Source organism: Onychostoma macrolepis, chromosome 20, assembly GCF_012432095.1.
Source record: "Onychostoma macrolepis isolate SWU-2019 chromosome 20, ASM1243209v1, whole genome shotgun sequence".
NCBI classification, from domain to species: Eukaryota; Metazoa; Chordata; class Actinopteri; order Cypriniformes; family Cyprinidae; genus Onychostoma; species Onychostoma macrolepis.
In genome coordinates, this window is record NC_081174.1 from 2,721,504 (window position 1) to 2,735,630 (window position 14,127).

The following is a 14,127-nucleotide window of genomic DNA, read 5'->3' on the forward strand; positions in this document are numbered from 1 at the left end:
GATGAGTGGCTCGATGAAGCAGCTTCAACTCAAGCTCTGATAAACCCCCCAGGAACATGATATAAGGTGATTACAAAGGGCAAGGTACCTAAGAAGAAGGTGGAGGTTGGGGAGGTGGAGGGATGCTGGAGCAGCTGAGACCGGAGAGAGGTAAGCAGCTGCTTATATACTCTGGCTGTTGATTGAAAGATTAGATGGGCTTGCTCCTCCCTAACTTACGTTTAGGAACTTCATTTAATTAGGGTTGGAGCTAAACTCTGCAGGACACCGGCCCTCCTGGACCGAGTTTGGACACCCCTGCTCTAGACTAATTCTCCCTACACTATCATGACATTGACCAAGCAATCATTCTCATTAAAAATGCCGGTCGCAGAGCATGGCTAGCAAAGGTCGACATAACATCTGCTTTTAAAGTCATGCCCATTCACCCAGATTTCTGGCATCTGTTTGGCATTCCTTGGAACGAGAAATTCTACTTCGCAGTTCGTCTTACCTTCGGCTGTAAAAGCAGTCCAAAAATATTTTATATGCTTTCTGAAGCGCTCTGCTGGATTTTACAAAACAAGCATGCCATCCCATACCTCATCCATCTCCTTGACGATTTCCTTGTCATTTCTCCAAGTCTTTTTTCCACAGCCAAACACCTGTCATCCAATCAGTGTTTTCAAAACTAGGAGTTCCCCTCTCTCCCGAAAAAACAGAGGGCCTTTCTACATGCTTGGAATTTCTTGGTATTCTCCTTGACTCTGTCAAATTCCAGGCTTCTCTCCCCAAAGAAAAAATCGATCGAATAATCACAATCGCATCAAACTTGCTAGACTCTAACCATTGCAGCAAGCGTGATTTGCTTTCACTTCTAGGCCATCTAAATTACGCCATGCGCATAATTCCACAAGGCCGGCCTTTCATTTCCCACCTGCTAACTCTCGCTATGTCAGCCTCTGGTCTTGAACAAATAATTTCTCTAAACCAACCATGTCGGGCAGACTTGAAATTGTTGATCACGTTTTTAAGGAATTTGAATGAGATAACCTTCTTCTTCCTACCTATTTCTATTCTGCTTTTTCGTTGTGGTTTATATTTTTGATTGCACTTACTGGTCATTATAATAACTGCCCTTTAGCTTAAACTCCTTTCCTGCACTTAAGTGCGAAGTGTTAGTTTCGATTTGAGCCATTGCCCTGCGATTGGCTGGTGGTTGTGCTAATTAAAAGCGACCACAGCTTTTTTTTCACTCTAGACTGTGTATTTGTTTGAGGTGTGTGCGCTGACGCGGAAGCGTCTGCGGAAGCGTTCAGCCGTCGTGTTCAGCCTCCTCGTGTGAAGACCGAGGAGTGTAAAGACCTGCGACTTTTTCCTGTGCGACTTGAACCGAGCAACGACACCGAGCTACACACTTAAGTATCTTTTTTCCTTCCTCACACTCTGCTCTCCTATCCTCTTTCCTTCTACCTCTATCATGTGTCTCCAAAACATTCCGGTTCTCTCTCAGCCACGCTCTAACATCACTCGCAGACGGCAACGTAATACTGCTAACCCACGCCCTATCTCTACATCTTCCACTACACCTCTGGCTTTCTCTGTGGGTCTCTGAATTGTCAGTCAGTCAACAAAGCTGACTTCATTTCTGCCTTTTCTTTAAAATCCACTCAGCATCTTGGGCTTGACTGAGACCTGGATTCGTCCAGAAGACTCAGCAACCCCAGCTGCTCTCTACTAATTTCTCTTTCTCTCATACTTGGCGTCAAGTTGGTCGGGTGGGGTACTGGCCTGCTTGTTTAACACAATTGGAAATACTCAACCCACTCTACCCTTTGCAATTACAACTCATTTGAATGTCATGCCATTACTGTATCAGCTCCGATAAAACTCCAGATTGTGGTAATCTACCGTCCCCTGGACAAATTCTAGCCACCTTCCTAGAGGAGCTGGACGGGTTGTTGTCCTCTTTGTGGAGGATGGCATTCCACTCTTAGTCTTTGGTGATTTCAACATTCACCTAGACAAGCCTTATGCTACAGACTTCCACTCACTCCTAGCTTCATTTGATCTCAATCGCCTTACCACTACTAGCACGCACAAATCAGGCAACCAACTTGATTTAATTTACACACGCAATTGTACTGCAGATAACATTCTGGTACAACCGCTACATATCTCGGACCATTTCTTCATTACATTTACACTACATTTTGCTACCGTGTGCCACCAACCCCCTACCGGTTACTTTTAGACGAAACCTCGCTCCCTTTCTCCTTCCCATCTTTCCTCTGTAGTATCCTCCTCTCTTCCCTCACCTACCCATTTCTCATCTCTGGATGTAAACGCAGCTACTGAAACTTTATGCTCTACCTTAACTTCTTGTCTAGACGACATTTGTTCTCTCTCCTCTAGGTCAGCACGGACTGCCCCTTCTAACCCCTGGTTATCTGATGTTCTTCGTGAAAATCCTCACATTTCCACAACAAGATCAACAGCGCTCCAGACATGCGTAATCTCTTCAGAACATTTAATTCTCTCCTCTGTCCCCCTCCACCACCTCCCACCACTTCTATTACAGCTGATGACTTTGCTACTTTTTTTACAGACAAAACTAGATCGATCAGTGATCAGTTCTCACCTCCACGCACACAGGACCCCCAACCAACCACATCCACTGCTAAACCTCCCATTTTCTCCTTCTGTCCCCTGACGGAGGCTGAAGTATCCAAACTTCTCCTCTCCAACCATCCTACAACATGTCCTCTTGACCCAATCCCCTCGCACCTTCTGCAAGCAATCTCTCCCACGCTCTTACTGACACTCACACACATCATCAACACATCCCTCCTCACAGGCATCTTCCCCACTGCGTTCAAGCAGGCTCGGGTAACCCCACTGCTCAAATAACCTACATTAAACACTTCTCTTATAGAAAACTATAGACCTGTCTCTCTCCTTCCATTCATAGCGAAAACACTTGAACGTGTTGTCTTCAACCAGGTCTCATTGTTTCTTTCACAGAACAACAAACTGGACGCTAAACAGTCAGGTTTCAGGAGTGGCCATTCAACTGAGACTGCACTTCTCTCGGTCACTGAAGCCCTGTGAATTGCAAAAGCCCATTCCAAATCATCAGTCCTCATTCTGCTGGATCTATCTGCCACGTTTGACACTGTCAATCATCAGATACTCCTCTCCACTCTCTCATCACTGGGCATCGCTGGAATTCCACTTCGCTGGTTTGAATCCTATCTCACTGGTAGGTCTTTCAGGGTGGCCTGGGGAGGGGAGGTATCCAAAGCACATACACTGGTCACTGGGGTTCCTCAGGGATCGGTTCTTGGACCCTCCTCTTCTCCACATACACTACATCACTGGGTCCCATCATACAGGCACATGGATTCTCCTACCACTGCTATGCTGATGACACACAGCTCTATCTCTCTTTTCAACCAGATGATCCAACGGTAGCTGCAAGGATCTCAGGTTGCCTGGCAGACATCTCGGCATGGATGAAAGAACATCACCTCCAGCTCAACCTGGCAAAGACTGAGCTTCTTGTCTTTCCTGCCGCTCCAACTCTACAGCATGACATCACGATCCAGTTAGGTTCATCAACAATTACCCCATCAACTTCGGTCAGAAATCTTGGTGTAATCTTTGATGACCAGCTGACCTTCAAAGACCACATTGCAAAGACTGCTCGATCTTGCAGGTTTGCACTACACAACATCAGAAAGATCAGGCCCTTTCTGACGGAGCATGCTGCACAACTTCTTGTCCAGGCCCTTGTCATTTCTAGGCTGGACTACTGCAATGCTCTTCTGGCTGGACTTCCATCAAACACAGTCAAACCTCTACAAATGATTCAGAATGCGGCGGCACGACTGGTCTTCAAGGAACCCAAAAGAGCCCATGTTACACCTCTCTTTATCTCATTGCATTGGCTACCAATCGCAGCTCGCATCAAGTTCAAGACACTGATGCTTGCTCATAGAACAACCACAGGCTCAGCACCCGCCTACATGCACTCACTATTAAGAATCTACATCCCCTCCCTCTTTCTCCTTACTTATTCCTTCCCTTGCTAGCTTGTACTTATTTAAACAATGCCTGAGACTTGGTGTTACAAGCACTTCCTTTGTCGGATTGCCTCTTCAAGATGAATCGCTTCATGTGTTCCCCAAATTGTAAGTCGCTTTGGATAAAAGCGTCTGCAAAATGACTAAATGTAAATGATGATTTTTTGTCTCAACCTTGTGACATCTCCTTATTCACTGACGCTGCCCCCTCCACAGGTTTCGGAAGTTTCTACAGAGGAGGTTGGTTCACCTCAACCTGGCCACCTGAGCTCTCTAACTCTAGTCAAACTGTCGAATCAACTGCCCTTTTCGAGCTATACCCTATAGTAGTAGCAGCCTATCTTTGGGGCTCCGAATGGTCAACCAAAAACATCCACTTTCACTGTGATAATTCTGCCACCGTCCAATGTATCAACAAAGGCCATTCTAACGCTCCAAAAAATCATGCCCTTTCTAAGATGTCTAATCTGGATCTCCGCCTGTCACCAATTTGTCATTAAAGCTGAACATATTCCTGGTCATCAAAATGAAATCGCTGACGCTTTATCTCGTTTTCTTTTTCAGAAATTCAGCACATTGGCCCCGGATGCAGACTCCAACCCAACTCCAGTTCCTCCTTATTCAGAACTCTTATTCCTCTAGACCACCCCCTCAGTCACCTCCATACCCTTTCCATCAATACCATTTTACAAGCCATTTCTCCCAGAACACTCCAAACCTACTGGACAGCTTGGAGTTCCTTCAAAATCTTCCACAGAGCTCACAACATGGTTTTTCCTGAGTTCTCCCTCCTCTCAATATCCTCCTTCATCACTTACCTACATCATACCAATTCAATTAAACCAGGATCTTTCTTCGGCTTCCTCAGACTCTCAGAATTCACCACCTACTCAAACTTCAACCCAGCCATACATCCTACATTCTCCGACCTTCAAGTAATAAACCATGACATCATTCGTTTCAACATCAAAACAAGCAAAACCGATCAACTGAAACACGGCCATTCAATCTTCATTTTCAATTTGCCAACCCCCATCCAACCTTATCAGTCCATAGCCCTTTTTCTTTACCAGAGGAAATCCCAAATTACCTCTCCTCTCGACCCTCTGTTTATCGATGATAAAAACCTTCCTGCCTGCCTTGGTTCCAAAAAAATCTCAAAATCATCCTCAACAGATCCGGCATCCCAACTAAACATTTCTCTTTGCATTCCTTCCGCATAGGGGCAGCCACCAGAGCAGCCCAGAGGCATCTTTCTGAACACCAAATTAAAATGCTGGGTCGATGGACATCCCATACCTTTGAATCATATGTTCAAGCTGATCTTCATCACATCAGACAAGCTCACCAATCACTAGCATCCTTCTGAGTCTGGACTGCTTCCCCCTAATATTCCGCATCTTCCCGCTTACCTAGCCCCGCCGGGCTTCTTTTTCATCTGGATGCAGTGAGAGCTCTCCCTTTTCGGATTGCTGGGAGCTACTACCCCTGGAGTGGGCTCTCCCATTCGAATTGCCGTGTGGGCTCCCCCATCCAGATGCTGTCCAGGCTCCCCCGTTCGAGTTGCAGTGTGGGCTCTCCCGTTTTGATGGCAGAATGAGATCTTCCTTGATTCTTATAGGGAGATCTCTCCTTCAAAAGCGCAGGAGCTTTTGAAACCCTCGCTTCGGAAGTATGGTAACTGTATGTTTATCTGTACACCGTAGCCTCCCTTCAGGACTGATATACTCCCGCAGGAGTAATTCCAGAAAGTCAGCGGCAAGATGCACCCTAATCTGTCAGGGTTCTGTCACTTCAGTCTAGTTTATTCGTGGTTTTGTGACAGAGCTCTGACACTCCCTTCTTGTCTTGTTTTCTGGTGCGCGCGCTGCTTCGAGTGGACACTCACGCTCCAGGTTGGTCTTGCTGTGGGAGCGTGCGGTCTCGAGTTCGCTCGGGCCATGTGCTCCTCTGTCTGTGTGTGTTGTGTTTTGTTCGGCACGCGGTTCGGGTTCGGCCACGTGCTTTCTCTTGTTTTGTCTTGTTCTGTGTTGCACGCAGCTTATGTCTTTTCACTGGCTGCGTGCTTTCATGTTTGTCATGTTTTGTGTGAACACGCGGCTTATGAGTCTCCTCATTAGCTGCGTGTTCGGGTCCTGTTTTGCACATGGCCAGTGATTTTTGTTTTGCTTGCCATGTGCTTGTTTTTGTTTTGTGTGAGCACATGGCTTGTCTTGTTTTGTCTGTGTGCCATGTGCTCGCATGTCAATTGTCTTGACCCCACCCATCTTGTTACCGGGTTATTAGTTAATTTACCCCACCTGTGTTATCTCGTTACCCTCCTCATTTGCTCCCCTTATAATCTCCTTGTGTTTGCAGTCCTGGGCTTGTTCATCGTCGATGTTACCCTGGTTGAGTCCTGCCCTGTCCAGCCTTGTCTTGCCTTGCCAGTTTTTGCCAGTCTGTTTCCCCTACGGGGTAGTTTTTGTTTGTTTATTTTATTTTTGTGCTAATAAAGCCCTTTTCCTCCTGCATTTGAGTCCTCGCTCTCATCCCTTCACCCAACCTTGACATAATCAAACTCTCAACACCATCCTTTTTATAGCTTAAATTTCACACCTTTTGGGGGTATTACCATTAGTCTTTAAATATTTGGGTATCCCGTATACCTAAATCCTCAAATATCGCATTCACCCTATAGCTGACTTGCTGTCCCAAATTTATTTTGCTCTTTTCAAGCAGCCACAAAAGACTGCCTACTCTCCGCCTACTGACCTAATGCGGCTGTCGTTTTCTTTTCTTTGAATTTCACTTTCGTTCCTTGGAAATCCTTGAAGGGGCGGTCTAACGCTGGGGGGTAACACTGGGAAGTCGAATCAAGCATCACTGGTAGAAATGGGAGGAGACAACTCAGGTGGTGCGCCGACTAAAAAAATTTAATATACATGTAAATGCAGTGGCGTACCGTGGGGTTTCAGTCAGGGCCTTCAGTAAGCAACTGTAAACTACATGTACACATCTTACACATCTCTGTTACAGCTAACGCAACCATATGCATATAATGCACATATTAAGCCGCACACAGGCTCTCAACAACAATGACGGATGATCAACAATTTCAACAGTAGGCTAGATTAGGGTGGGTTAAATGCAGAGTAAATTTCCCTTCATGGATCAGTAAAAGTAATCCACCAGTACACGGGTCACTATGCACATTCACATCACTCTAAACCGACGATGCACCCAAAGCAGCAAAACTGTACAAACACTGGACATCCACACACCACACCACAGTTTTATCAATGCACCACGTACACCTCCATAACAATGTGCATGATACAATACTCATCAAATAATAAAGCACTCACCTGTCACTTGTAAATAAAGTCCATGGGTCTGACATTCCATGTCCCTTTACTCGTATTAAAAAGAAAACACTGTCAGCAAAATAACTTCTGCTCGGTGCTAGCCGTTAGCCACTCATAGCACTCATAGTTGAAATCTTTGAAATGGCGCATAAAAACTTTGCTGGCCTTTGTTAGCGAATTCAGTTTGGGTGTTGGTCTTCCTTTCTCAGTTATTCTCTTTTGTTTGCAAAAGAGCGCCTTGAAAAAGACGTTTTAGTAGATTGGCAACAAGATCTGGTGTAGGCGCCGATGACTGCGGCTGTCATTTTCTTTTCTTTGAATTTCACTTTCGTTCCTTGAAAATCCCTGAAGGGGTGGTCTAACGCTGGGGGGTAACACTGGTCGGTCTAACGCTGGGGGTATTTTGTAGCTAGATCCCAGAGGGCAGGCTGTCATTGAACGTCAAAATTTGATTGGCTGATGATTCCGTCACTAATGCTCCTAACAAATCAGATGTGACGTCTTTCAACAAAAGGGTAGCACTATCTGTAGTTCTGGCCTCAGACTTTTTTTATGTAGGATATTCCAGTTCAACTAAACTGATCATAGGCAATTTTGTGGACATTACACAAATGAAAATGATACCTAAATAATCAATAAAAACATTTTTCACACAATTTTTTTTTTTATAGGGCCAGCAGAGAAGGCCCTGCTTCCCCTGACGGCCCACCACTGTGTAAATGTAACAACAGCAAGATGGAAGAGTTAAGCCATATCTCAAAGCTGTATCGACAATGCCCATTCCTTTTGCAAAGTGTGTCACGCTGATTTTAATATCAGATATTAATACCCCCACTTTTAATAAAACGAAAATTCACCCCACACACACACTTTTTCGGGCAAGTGTATTCACGTAAGGGTTTTTAGGGCCCAGTAAGAATAAATCTAAATTTACATTCAAAGAGAAAAGATAGTCTTTGCATGACCTACTGTTTTATTCACATCCAAAATGAGGAGATGTGAACATTACAGAGCACTAAACACTTTCATGCAGTGTATGTTTCATTCATACTCGAAGAGGGAGGGCGCTTTCGCGCAGAAACTCCAAAACAGACTCATAGAAATAATAACTTCATGTGCCGGGATATTTCAGTAACCCTCCATGGCTTCACATCACAACAAAATAAATTAATGTCGCTCCCTGATATTTTGTAAATGTCATAAACTTTTAAAACATTTATTTCATATTATTATAGAAAATACCTTACGAAAATTAAGAATGGTTTTACTATAATAAAAGTGTAGTAACCATGTTTTTTACCATATTGATTACCATTTGTATAACCACAGTTTTACAACAAATACCATGGTTAAACTATGGTTAGTGTAGCAAAACCATGGTTAATTTGTGGCTACCATGATTTATCTATAGTATCCAAGGTATTTATTTTATTTTATTTTATTTTTTTTGTAGTAAAACCATGGTTTTTTTTTTAATTCATTTTTATTTCACTTTGTGTATGTCACGGTGAATGAGACAAAAGGATTCAAGTGCGGTTAATCACAGTTTATTGACTAAAGTCAAGACAAGCAATATAGTTCTCAAGAGGTTCGCTGGCCGGGTAGCGCAGGGATCCAATGGGCAGCCTCGATGGACGAAGATCATCAGCTGGAGAAACGGGAGGTAACCAAGGACTATAACAGAGGAACTGACGAAGACAAGACAGGTTAGCGTGCCATAAAAAGCCAGAGAGATTACGAGCCGCACCTGACTCCAATCAGCTCGCATCTCAGACACACCCACACACACACCACAAGCATGAATGAGGTAACGAATCCATGAAACGTGACAGTGTATTTGTGAAAATGATTAGGCTATTAATGTTACCTGTGTTTTGTCAATGTTAAAATTCTATATATTCTATATATATTCTATTTCATTTTAATATAAAATAAAAAGTATGACAGACATTTTCCAGGTTTTTTTTATCACTTTATTAAAATTATGCATAAAACAACAAATGTTTACTTTCACAAGCTGTCACATATTTACAGTTAGCTGTCTCTTACCTGGAGACTTAATCACAAAAAATGAAACGATACCTCTCTGGCTATTCGGTTCTTGCTATTGGCCGAGTAGACGTCAAAATGTTAATTTCATTACTTTAATTAAGAAATGCAATAGTTTGGATTAGAGTAAATTTAATTATGTGCAAAGAGCATTAGACTATGTGGAAAAAGCTGCTGCACATTGAAATAGACACTGAATGATATTTAATATGTCAAATGTTTGTAAAGTCATGTAGGCTACACCCATGAAACTTAAGCTTAAAGCTTTAACCGATTAAATTATGTTTTTATACTAAATTATGTTCAGCTGATTTTTTATCTTTTGCTATGGGACACCATGAAAATTAATATTAGTTCAATAATTTACTGTTCTGCCAGTTTTTACCAGTTTTATAACAGTGATTAAGAATTAAAGTTATGAATTGACTCAGAAATATGCGGATGTCTTTTTGTCGGGTTCTGTTGCCATAGTAAATAATAATTCCAGAGCTCCACTGATCATGGCTTTTCATAGTCGTGGTGCACGCACTAAACTCAGAGACAACCTACTCAGAGTGGATTGAACTAACACAATTCAGCTGTTCTGAAACCGAAAACTCAGGGTCAGGGTAAGTCAACTCAGAGTTAAAGTTTCAACTCCGAGTTGGTTGAACCTCCTTATTGAAACAGGCCCCGTTTAAATAAATATGCAGTGCTAACTGACATTGAATTTATTACAGCAGCCTATAGAAACTATAAAATATATGTTCTGCCTTATTCTGTGATTAAAAAAATATATAATTTAAAAATTAAAAAAAAAAAGTGTAGTAGGTGTACATAAGCAAATCATAAAATTGACAATTAAGAAAATATAGAAAATAACATTACAGAACAATTGTTTTCATCAGATTTCTTAGCCAATTAAAAAAAAGAGATGAGAAAAAAACTTCCATCCAGCACCAGATTTTGGTGCCCAAATGTTGACAGGTATGCTCCCTCATCTATCACACCTGATTCAACTCATCAACTCATTAATGGAGAATACAAGAAATGAAGTGGGTGTGTCAGATACAAAATATGCAGTGCTGGGGGTACTCCATATGGACAGGTTTGAAAACCACTGTAGTAGACATTTCGGTATCAGGGCTCCCCATTCCTATGTAGCCTATAACTTTATGTAGATTTCATCCTAAATGTGTTTGGATGAAAAACTTTTTCATCAAAAAGGTTTCAGATTTATAAAGCCATGCGTACGCCAGAACCTGCTCAAAATGACCTTTGACAGCGGAAGATTGTGCATACATGAATGTCCACCCCGTCTCCTCCCCGAAATAACCAGATATTATAACGCCTAGTTTTACTATGCATTATGTCATCTGCATATCATTTCCATGCATATTCCAGCCACGTGACACCATATTTAATGCTGCTACAGGTAGGCTACAATACAATAGGAAAATGAGATACGGACTATAAATGCCTTTTGAGACTTTATTGCTATTCAATGTCCTTGAAAATTCATTTCAGAGAAAGTGTCCAGAGTTGTTCTCATTCTTTTCCACTGGTCAAATAGTATTTTAAATTGTTGTAAACAAATCAAATTAGTTTACTCTTAATCAAGTAGTTTACTCTTTATAAATCCCGATATGTGCGTAGAAAATTGCGTGCGCAAATTTTACGCAATGTTGATTCACCAGGCTCCTGGTGTGGCTGTACAGGACAGGAATGAGAAACCTGCTTTACAGATTTGCAGACACACCAGTTTTACACACGTCACTCAAACACAGCAGCAGGAAACAGGAATCACATGATTCCAGGGAAAGAGAAACTGAAGTGTAGTTGAGCTGTTGTGTGTTTGTGTCTCTGTATTCATGCAGTAAAATGGCAGAAGTCAGATTTTCTCAGGATGAGTTCACGTGTCCAGTGTGTCTGGATCTTCTGAAGGATCCAGTGACCATCCACTGTGGACACAGTTACTGTAAGAGCTGTATTACAGGCTTCTGGGATCAGGAGGATCAGATGAGAGTCTACAGCTGCCCTCAGTGCAGACAAACCTTCAGTCCAAGACCTGCTTTAGCTAGAAACACCATGCTGGCTGAAGTGGTGGAGAAACTGAAGAACACCAAACTTTCTGCTGACTGTTACGCTGGAGCTGGAGATGTTCAGTGTGACGTCTGTACTGGAAGAAAATACAAAGCTGTCAAGTCCTGTCTGATGTGTCTGAACTCTTACTGTCAGAGACACCTTGAACAACATGAGAGTTGGTTTAAAGGAAAGAGACACAATTTGACTGATGCCACTGGACGACTGCAGGAGATGATCTGCCAGAAACATGAGAAGCTCCTTGAGGTTTTCTGTCGCACTGATCAGAAATGTATATGTGTGCTATGTATGGACAAACATAAAAACCATGACATTGTGTCAGCTGCAGCACAGAGGACAGAGAAACAGGTATTTAAATCTATACACTGATGAAATATTGCTGACACTTAGCCCCGTTTCATATGTGTTTATATTGCACCCATGCACCACAGCTTACAGTATTCACACTGTGTTCATCAGAAGACATGAATAGCATCTGCAAGAAGAGTTTCACTGTTTGCTGAAAATGCACTGTAAACCTTTATCAACACAAGCTTTTGTAAAACTGACTTTAAGCAACATGAAATAATGGAGTGAACTATTCAACTGTTATTTGACAAAATATATATGTATTTGCATCAGTCAGAATTTAAATGCAGTGACAGATGACTTTTTATTCAGTAACTCTGACTGAATCCAGATGATTTCAGTCATTTAGTTTCACTTTGGCTTGTGTTCTGTGTAGATTCATTATTATTTGTACATCAATCTGAAGCCCCTTCTCATGTAAATCAGATTTCACAACAATCAAGGTTGAAATAGTTGTCAGTGACTAACTGCCAATGGAAATTGATGGCCATTATCAACAGAAAAACTCAATGGAGTGATCCATAGTTTTTTTTTTTTTTCTATGTAGAGCTGCAGCTCTGCTACACAGCAGAAGCATTGTCAGTGTGAACAGCCATTGGTTATCACTTAAAATAAGTAAACTTTAAACTGTCCCACCCTACTTTTGCTAGATTGACCTGTTCACATTGTAAGACTAGAAGAACCTCAGACACTTTGATCTCCTGAGATACGGAAAATACAAACACGATGTATTAAAATACAGGTATTTGTTTCCACATCTCACTGAGAGAACATGCAGGAAACCTTTTTTTATCAATTATTATTCCTTCACATTTGTTCCTTCTTTCCCACCCATCATTTACTCAGTTTACTCATTATACTCATAATATAATGTTGTACATGAATGCAGGTGATATTCACAGTCATGTTATCATTTGAAATGTCTCAGTGCACCTGGTGTAATGGTCTCATTCCCACAAGAAGTAAGCTAAAAAGTAATAAAACTTAGAGTTTAGAGATATTTTATTGTAAAGGGTATGCCCTTTCCCAGTGTCTTTCATGCAAATTACCATCTGTCCCCAAAAGGTGTAATCTCTCCACCTAATGCAAATTCCAACAGTTAGTTCTTCCCTCCACTTTACTTAAGAAAAAGTTGCAGGGCAATTCTGTCACCAATTAAGCATCTTTTGCTTTCAGATTTATCATTGAAAAGTTTGTGTCTTAAATGGAAAACGCAGAAAATTTAACCTGATCCGAATTTTTTTATGACGGAAGAAAGTTTCGGAGGCAGTGTGTAAATGCGATTGACACAACGTGAGGTCATATTTATTTTTTAACGTGTGAAAATTTCGAACTCAGTGTGCAGTGACCTTAACACTTGGCACTGGTTCAAGGCTACTTAGACTGTAAAGGTAAAAAAAAAGAAATTTCTTCCATTCAGGTCAATGGAATGTAGCTCAGCCAACCTTACCTCTGTTTATTGTAATGTTACTCTAATTAAAGGGGTGGTTGATTGCAATTTCACTTTTTTAATGTTAATTATTGTGTAATGTTGCTGTTTGAGCATAAACACTATCTGCAAAGTTACGACGCTGAAAGTTCAATGCAAATGGAGATATCGTCTTTTAAAATTCTGGCAGTTTAATGCCTACCAAAACGGCTCGTAGGGACTACAACGAGTTTCTTCCCAGGTCACTTCACTAATATCCTCTGGGTCTCAGTCGGGCTCAAATTGACAAGCAATATAGATGACGCCATTGTTTACAATACAACTGGAGCACATGCCATTGAGACGAGGGGCGGGACGTTCAGATGCGCACTAGAGGCGGTTTAGCCAATCACAAAACACTGGACCAGCTAACCAATCTGAGCCCATTGCGTATTACCCTAGTCCCATCCCAATCCCACGAAAAAACTGGGGGAAAATCCCGTCCCGTCCCAATTCCAGAAGAATGACTGCCATTCCTTCCCACTCCCGTGTTGTGTTTTTTTGGCCAGAATCTGTCAGTTACAGTAAAAATACAGTACAGATCACAACATGCCCACCTTAGTTGAATAAAAGTCCAAAATGAAGTTTTTTGTTATTTTACTGAACTGAATTCCAGCTTAAACAATGTACAGTGTGCATTGCACACACATTAAATTTCATGTAAATCATCCATGCAAACACACACACATTTTCTATTTGAATTGGTTCATTTGAAAGTAGACTTTTCACTCTCTATTAGGGGTGGCACGGTACACAGATGTCGGCACAG

At 41.9% G+C, this 14,127-nt stretch overlaps 1 protein-coding gene across 2 annotated transcripts in view; it reads left to right on the forward strand.

Moving 5' to 3' along the window:
• The first annotated feature begins 11,295 nt into the window (after positions 1–11,295).
• LOC131527385 (E3 SUMO-protein ligase RanBP2-like) overlaps positions 11,296–14,127 on the forward strand; it is a 33,905-nt gene continuing 31,073 nt past the window's right edge. For both annotated transcript variants that reach the window (XM_058756445.1, XM_058756447.1), the window contains exon 1: positions 11,296–11,890. In XM_058756445.1, coding sequence (XP_058612428.1) covers positions 11,321–11,890 — 570 coding nt within the window. In that variant the 5' untranslated portion in view covers positions 11,296–11,320. The remainder of the gene's footprint in view (positions 11,891–14,127) is intronic.